The sequence below is a fragment of the Papilio polytes genome, unplaced genomic scaffold (assembly GCF_000836215.1).
Source record: "Papilio polytes unplaced genomic scaffold, Ppol_1.0 DF823399.1, whole genome shotgun sequence".
Classification (NCBI taxonomy): domain Eukaryota; kingdom Metazoa; phylum Arthropoda; class Insecta; order Lepidoptera; family Papilionidae; genus Papilio; species Papilio polytes.
In genome coordinates this window covers 1,588,146-1,596,509 of record NW_013525805.1, presented here as the reverse complement: position 1 = coordinate 1,596,509, position 8,364 = coordinate 1,588,146, and the positions used below count along the sequence as shown (strand labels likewise).

The 8,364-nt window shown below is 33.8% G+C and overlaps 2 protein-coding genes across 3 annotated transcripts in view; one reads left to right on the top strand and one right to left on the bottom strand.

The window, feature by feature from the left end:
- Window positions 1-8,364, bottom strand: part of LOC106104727 — a 24,683-nt gene that overhangs the window by 11,786 nt on the left and 4,533 nt on the right. The window contains exon 2 of the mRNA XM_013284858.1: window positions 3,861-3,986. Coding sequence (XP_013140312.1) covers window positions 3,861-3,986 — 126 coding nt within the window. The remainder of the gene's footprint in view (window positions 1-3,860; window positions 3,987-8,364) is intronic.
- LOC106104885 lies at window positions 3,997-8,251 on the top strand. 2 transcript variants are annotated; one of them, XM_013285079.1, is made up of 5 exons: window positions 3,997-4,093; window positions 7,025-7,198; window positions 7,614-7,695; window positions 7,796-7,913; window positions 8,093-8,251. In XM_013285079.1, exons 2-5 carry the CDS (start codon window positions 7,058-7,060, stop codon window positions 8,130-8,132), a joined length of 381 nt encoding a protein of 126 aa, XP_013140533.1. In that variant the 5' UTR covers window positions 3,997-4,093; window positions 7,025-7,057; the 3' UTR covers window positions 8,133-8,251. The 2 variants fall into 2 exon arrangements, with proteins under 2 accessions (XP_013140533.1, XP_013140532.1); XM_013285078.1 differs by lacking the exon at window positions 3,997-4,093 and adding an exon at window positions 5,728-5,934.

The window sequence follows — 8,364 nt, the reverse complement described above, 5'->3', positions numbered from 1 at the left end:
TAGTAATTATCACCAGCTCCTTATAGTCAGCGGAGCCTGCGCTAAGTTAGCGTGACTAGGAAGCCATAGGTACCTGGACTAAGGAGTCAACCACAATAGCCCACTGAGGGCTTGGTTGACGTCACACATATGTAAATTTCATCGACGACACGTACAGGTTACATCATGGCGTTTTCCTTCACCGTAAGAACATCGGGCAAATTATGTACATATGAAATTCGAAAATTCCAAAATCATATATTTACATAGCGAGATTCAAACCCAGTACTTGTACCTGGACGCTCTTTCGTAGTAACTCGGCGATAACATAGCTACCTAATGGTATAAGAATTTGAAATCGGCAAAATTGTCTTTAACTTCAAGAAACAAGAGAAAGAGATAGGTATAGAAGAAACTATCAAACAAATGGACATTCTAGTCATCTTCATTACTTTCAATACATACATTGAATACGACAAAAAACGGCGCGAACATATTGCGCCATCGTGATAGCGATAAAACACGTAAATAATTAATGCAGGGAAATCCAAAATAAACTGTTGTTATATTGATTACAATGATTCGTACTGATACAGGTATCTATTCATACTGATTGTTAAAGTTTTCTTTAAAATTAGTACTAATTCTACCACACTGTTTTATGACATTTAAAAATACTATCATGTTTTTTTACAATATAAGGTGGCAAATGACCAAGGGGCCACCTGAACCCACCGAAATGGAAAGCGACCGCTGCACATAAACATCCGCAATTGCAGATGTGTTGCCTCCCCTTAATTGACGGAGGAGGAGACGCACATAAAGAGGACATTTCCCCTTCCTATGCGTCTCCTCTACCGTCAAATCCAGTTTTCCTTCCCATCTTTTCCTCTTAAGAAAAAAGTGAAAAGGAAAATGGATTAAAATCAGGCCTCCGGCACCACACTCATCAGACAAACGCGGAATTGCTTCCACTTCACGCCTGTTTTCTGTGTGGTCGTGGTATTGCACCGGGCGTGCCGGCTCATTCGTGGGCAAATACCACTGTTAAAATGATTTACCCAAGTGACTAGCAACTTCTATTTTGTCTTTACATAGTTTTAAAGATACATGCATTACTTAACAATCCATTTTACAACAAACAGCTATAAATTCAACAGTAGTAGAGCCCGCTTCAACATCTTATGGGCAGAAGTCGCTTTCCATTTCCGTGGATTTAGGTGGCCGCTTGCTGGTTTGCCATCTTATATTATAAAAAAAAAATTACAGCTAGTACAAAAACTTGTAAGAGATGAATGGTATGTAAAGATTGCGGAAGTCGGTAGGCACATTTTCTACGCGTCTTAAATCGATTTAAGAGAGCCTGTTACGGTTTTATTACTGTCGTTATGTTACTAGCACAATAGTATAACACTAGGTACATGCTGTGTATCCCAAATAGTATTAATAATAGACAACTTATTTGCTTAAGAAAATACGTAGTACCTTTTTTTTTGTCTAATTCTATAGAACAAGTTATATAAAAATAAATTCGTATTATTCCAACACAATTAGGTATACAAAGTATGGCGGCTACCGCATTAATATTCATAAGTAATTTAAAGTTTTAGCTGAATGAATCGTTTTGTTTAATATTTTTATCAATACAAATGGAAAATACGCTTTGATTAAATATTATATTAACTACATTAAATACATTAACTTGATCATATTAATACGACCTTGACCTCTGTACTATTCAAATTAACAGTTCCCTAGTAAATTACTATATGGGTAGGAAATATTATTCCTCCACTATACCTTAGGCCGTCGTACACATAGTTCATCACCCGTATAACAGCCCAAGCGTTTTGCTCCTGCGTATCTTGATAGGATGGTGCCATAGTATCACATCACAAACACAAACACCTAACAAACCACGCAACATTCGACAAACACGTTTTACCTAGATCACGGTATAATGGCGACTGATTACCTACATCAAACATTGAGCCAATCATATTATCGTAGATTATCTATATTACATTTAGTAATTAAATCCAGTACAATAGGGACCAACCTATCATCGCTTCGATTCCCAGTTTAAATGTACCGACTGCTCTGGCAATTGTATTAATATCACTATCTCTGTTTTATCAAGGGGAATAAAAAGGATGACATTATGTCTGAATAAAAATGCTAAGACAGTGGAATTCTAATGTTAGATTCTTCGATTATTACGCGTTATCTGTAAGAATCTTTTTTCATGTTTATTAGTTAGTGGTAAATATTTCATTAGATTAATATTGTTATACTAACATTATAAAGAGGTAAGATTTGTTTTTTTATGTAAGAAAAACCCAAAAACTATTGGTTAGATTATGAAAATTCTTTTACTATGAGAAAACTACATTATCACTGAAGAATACAGGATTAATGTTATTATAAAATACTTTAAAAAAAACTGCTAGTAGCTAATATTATAAAGAGGAAAGGTTTGTATTTTTGTATGTAAAAGCTACGTATCACTGAGTAACATTTTTTAATTTCATGCGAGTGAAGTCGCGAGTAACAGCTAGTAAATAAATGAAACCAAAAAATTTTTTCACCAAAATCCACATTAGATAAATAGTCTGGTCTAGAGATATGTTTTGCCAATGTTCCAATAACGAAAAGGCGTTTTTGACGTAAACAAAGGTCAAAAATAAATTATTTATGTTAACTCGCGGTCACATTTTCAACGAGCATTTATTTTATTTGAATAATGCACCTGTTTCTGCAATATATATTCCATATGAAGGTGACCTGTTCTAGAAAAAGTCAAGAGCGATGATAATTTGACCGGTTACCAAATATGTTAATACAATATGTAATACCTAAGGGGGCCTACCACTGCATTGATAACCGTTTTTTTTTTAAGTATTGGCAAAATCACGGCCAAAGCAGAGGTACCTACATAAAATTATTCATCGTCTGTTAAACATAAACAAATATAATAATTATAATTCACGATTCCGCGACTTCGTACGCGTGGTATTAGAAACATACAAACTATATAAATTACAAAAAGCTACGTATCCCTCGGGAACCGGACATTTCTCGGGGATGAAGCTTATCCCATGTGTACTCCAGACTTTGTTTTATATCTGTGCCAAATTTCAATAAGATATGTTGCACCGTTGCAGAATGATCGAGTAAACATTAAAAAACTTAATTAATTAATCCCACGGGAACTGTAACTATTCCAGAGATAAAAAGTAGCCTATGTGTTCTCTCAGACTATGCTCTAAATTTGTGCCAAATTTCATGGAGATCCGTTCAGCCGTTTAGGTTACAAACGCTAACAAACATCCATCCATCCATCCATTCATCTAAACTATCGCATTTATAATATTAGTAAGAAGTAAGATTAGTTAACGCATAGATTTAATTTATTCGAGCAATATCAGGTTTAAACAAAACATCGAATGTTTGGAATTTTATACGAAATGTGTTCGAGTAATGTTAACCTAGTTCTATATTTTTCCGGCCAGTGCGCACAATTAAAAACAAAAGCAGCTTTGAAGCAAACGACTACATAACAATATGCACTACATAGCTACAACACTATTAGATCTATTGAAATATAAAACAAGTAAGATTTGATCGTATGTTAGTCTCTATTTAGTGACCTGAATTGGGCCTTGGTATCTGTCAAAAGATACTACTTTTCTCGATAAACCATGAACTTGGAGTTATATTTCACTATTGTGGACTTCCTAGATAGAGTCAAGGGGTTCGAAAGCCACAAAAGTGCAAAGCCCGCGTTTGCTATCTCTTATGTAATGTTTTTTCCCGCGAATCGCATATTCAAGTTGGCGCTAGTGTTGCAGAGAAATAACGAGAAGTTACAGGCTGCTTACTTGTCGTGCTTGTGTGAGGAGTGCCTCGGGTGGGGCTCCAGTTGCAGCGGCGTGGCGGGCGCGGAGCGCGGGGCGCCCCCGCCGCCCGCCGCGCCTCCAGCGCCCCCAGCGAAGTTCCCGGTTGACCTGAAAATAACACGCAACTGTAGCAATCTGCACCGTAATTCAGTTCCGCTAGAACTGCAGCAACAGACGTAAATTATCTTCAAACTGTATGGACTGTTTTTTTGACGGTGAGTTCTATCGAGTTATGATAACTTTAAGTAGATGGCACCTTCTTTTAGGCTCCTAGTCAATAGAGTTGTCAGGGTCAAGACAAGACAACCTGACATCTAATCAGAATTCACTTGAACTTTGTAAAGCGAGATGAATTTTCGGTCCAGATTACCAATGTGGAAGTTTTCTAATTCATTTATTATCATTTTGGCGATAGTTTTTGGTCAACGTTATATACTTGGACAGGTAAAATTGTATAAATTTGGCTCTTGGCCACCTTACAATCTGGCAAAGTTAACCTCCAAGGCGAACAGTTTTCATCGGCCAAAAATACTAATAAGTTATGTCATGGTCGTTTTTGAAAGGTAACTTGAAAACTTGAGGTAATTTTATGTGTGGACTAATGCATAATAAAAATAATATTAGCTGGATTATAATTTTGTTGATATATTACATAATTTTTTGTTCATTAACTAAAACAGTCTACGTATGCTATCTTTTTAACCGACTTCAAAAAGGAGGTTATCAATATGTAACATTATTGAAACCATTTTTTAGAAATAATTTTACTTGCGTACATCTTTAAGTATATTTTGGAAATATGACTAAAAGAGTTGACTTTCTTCGACTTCTCTCACAAAAAACACGATGTCGTCAGCGAGACTGCAATAAGAGAGTCGGGTAGTATAAGAGACGGACGAGCGCGAGCACTAATTCACACGAATTAATATTAATTTAGAGCAATTTACGTTTCTGATAAACTCGTGAATGAAAGAGGAAAAGTCTCTCAGTATTGTGACATTTCCATCAACTCTATACTGATGGATAATAATTGAAAACCCCCCTTTCTAGATCCTGATGAATTACAAATGAAATCATATTACCCACTAATAATATTATATTTAAAAAAAAAATTAATTTGCATTCTAATTATGAGATACTGTAACACTAATCTGTTTAAATGAGTCACATTAGACACCTTTGGTCATTTTCCTTAGATTGAATCACAATTAAAACAATAGAAGTTTACTTTTTCTGTAAAGTTAATTTCACACTAAGATAGAGCAGAGAAACCATAACAAAACAGTACTTTCTGCTAGCAGTATACATTCAAACAATTGCTGTACTGTTCATTTCTACTGCTCTGCTCCACTGTGAAGCATCACAAATGTGTGGACTGTCAACGATGGTACCATCGTGGCATATGTCGCGACATTTGGTGGGCGTTGCGTGGGCGCGAACACTTGTCTATGACGTATAGTCTCAATGCCAATTGTATAGACGGCCTAATTATAAATTTATTTATCGTAATTCAAGTCACGTGTATTTGCAAATAAATGTACTTCAGCATCGATATTATCATTCTTTTGTTATATCCAACGACATTAAAACGACAAAATAGCGGCAATCCTTTGCTGTACGCAATACGAAAGAACATCCTATTTGAACAAAGGTGACATAGTTAAAGTAAGCTTATCAAAGATCAATTATACTCAGAAAGATGAAGACAATGGGATGGCCAAAGATAGAATCGGACCTCACGATATAATATCGTCAGGAACCAACTCATGTTCTTTACATCTGATGATATATCCTACACAGAAGTAATCATTTGGCATCTCCATTTCGGTATATTGCTTAGGATAATACGAGTGGATGTGTTCAATAACATTCGATTCCAAAGCAAAACTATGACATTTAATGTAATTGGAGTGATGTTTATAAAATAATCTAATACCTTCTGTTACGTTCAAACTTCTTATTCCACTTTTAGTTGAAACGGTGGCGTCCATTTAACACGATGTGGATAATTTGTGCAACAATTTTATATATTTCATCGCCGCAGTTTATCTCCGCTGTTAGTATTACAATTTGGGTGTAAGGATAGACTGGTGTAAACGGTCACGAGCGTATACAGCAAAATTAGTTTATTAGTGAAGAAATATTTAATTGTAACCATAACCGATTATTATGTCGGTTTGTAAATGGACAAAGAAGTGAGAGATATGGCACTACTATGATATATGAAGTTTGTGATCTCTACCTACCCCTTTTGGTTAAGAGTGTTTGTTATGTTTATGTAGAGAATATTAACGTCTTGCAGACTCGGTTTTGCCAATATTTTCGATGTTAAAAAACAACATATACTAAGCTAAATAACATAAAACATAGTTTGTTATATTTTTAAGTTAATATTATTTTCACTTTTTGTGTTCATCAGTGCTTGGTATTTTACTTTATTCAGCAAGAAATTTCAAATTATTTTATCCTTTTAATTAACTAAGCCAAGTGCTTGAGGTAGTCGTGTTAGACTGACAGACACAAGCAGATATTCTATTTTAAGAAACCTTTGTGCTGTTACTTTCAACTCGAGTTCAACAAATATTAAATTCAATTGAAATATATACTTAATTAGTTGTTTCTCTTTAAGAGTAATTAGAAGTAAAAAAAATGTGAGAAATGTATTTCTAAAATTATATTTGAATGGTATGTTTGTTTGTATAAATAAAATTATAATACCATAGAAAAGGTCGCTGTTTTAACGCTGTGAAAGATGTGCATAAGGAAAATCGTTAGATTTTTATGAATGGATTTCTTCAACAATTGACTTTTGTCTTACATGTGACAAATTTTATGGAAAATAGAACATTTCTGTAGAAAACTTGATGATATATATCATACTAATATTGTAAATAAGAAAGTTTGGATGGATGGAAGGATGTTTGTTAAAGTATGTAGCCTAAACGGCTGAACGGATCTCAATGAAATTTGGTATGGATGTAGAGGCTAGTCTGTAAAAACACATTGGCTACTTACTTTTTTTTTTAATTCTACACGGACGGAGTCGCAGGCGAAAGCTAGTTTACTATAAAAACGCTTGTTTGCAATGCTATAACCTCATTTAAACCTTTCTTAGTAAGGATTATATTTTATAAATTGCCTTTCAGAGAGTCGCACCTAGAGATATTGGTAATGATCCAATGTTTGATGGTTCTGATACAATGTTGGAACATAAATCTTATGGATTGCATTTCGAGAATAATCCTGATGCTATAAAAACCAAGGAACAATCAGATAGCTCGTACGAAGTGGAAAAGAAAATTAGCGATAGTGCTACAAAGGTAACCTTGGGATTTTGGAATTCATTTTGACCTTTTTTGGGTGCTAGTAAAAATATAAGTTGAGTTTATATTAAATACTGGCTTTCGCCCGCGACTCCATACACGTGAAATTAAAAAATAATATTTTTTCCTCTTTATAATATTTGTATAGATTCTATTCTACCGATATCGATATCGGGAGGTAAAACAATTCAATCGTGGTAAGAAACCCGTATCTTATGAACATTATATTTGTCAAAACCACGACAGTTTAAAGTTTTATTTTGTAAGATTCCACAAATTAATATTGAAACTTACTAAGATAGAGGCAAAGACAATAAATATTTCAGTAGTTATAAATGCTTATTAACATTTCACTAATTATGACATCAAATCTTGCAATTAATAGTGTTACTAACATTATTTAAATTTTCAGTCATGTGCTATCGTGGTACTTTCCAACATACAAAATCCAAACATGCATTCCTTACTGCGCAAATACAGATACGATTCAAATGGTTAGTAAAACTGTATAGAATATTTTCTATTTATCCTGTTTATACACGTAATTAAATTATTATTGTTAAAGATTTTTTTTTATTTTTAATTCTTAACCAGGTGTGCTCATCCCAAGCAGCGTAAAATACTTCGTCAAACTACCCAACGGCGTGCAATCTTCTACTATGTTGGTACCACTGCATGATAAGGCTTTTTCACCTTTAGGTGGTTTTGTAAGGTGAGTCTCGATACAATTAAGCGTGAGTTTTCACTGCTTACACAAAGACATTGTTGTTTTATTTTGCAAGAAGAAAAATGTTTCAAGAAATTTCTGTTGTCTATTAAAATTCACAGATGTTGAACAATTATTATATTATTTCTATTTTTTAATGAATAATCTTAATTTTTTATTACCAGGTATTACAAAGAAGTGCCTCCAATACCCCAGTCTTGGTAAAAATATTTAAATTGACCGATTTCATCTATTTTATCCACGTACAGATTTGTAATGCGCATTATTACACTTTTTTGCACAAAACTTAGGACATCTAAAAAATATGTAAAAAGATATTTAATTCCTTGTACACTGATTACCAAATTAATGTAATAAAAATATTTTGTAATGTCTATTTCTACTTTTCTTGGTCGTAATCATACTAATCATACTAATATTATAAATTCGAAAGTTT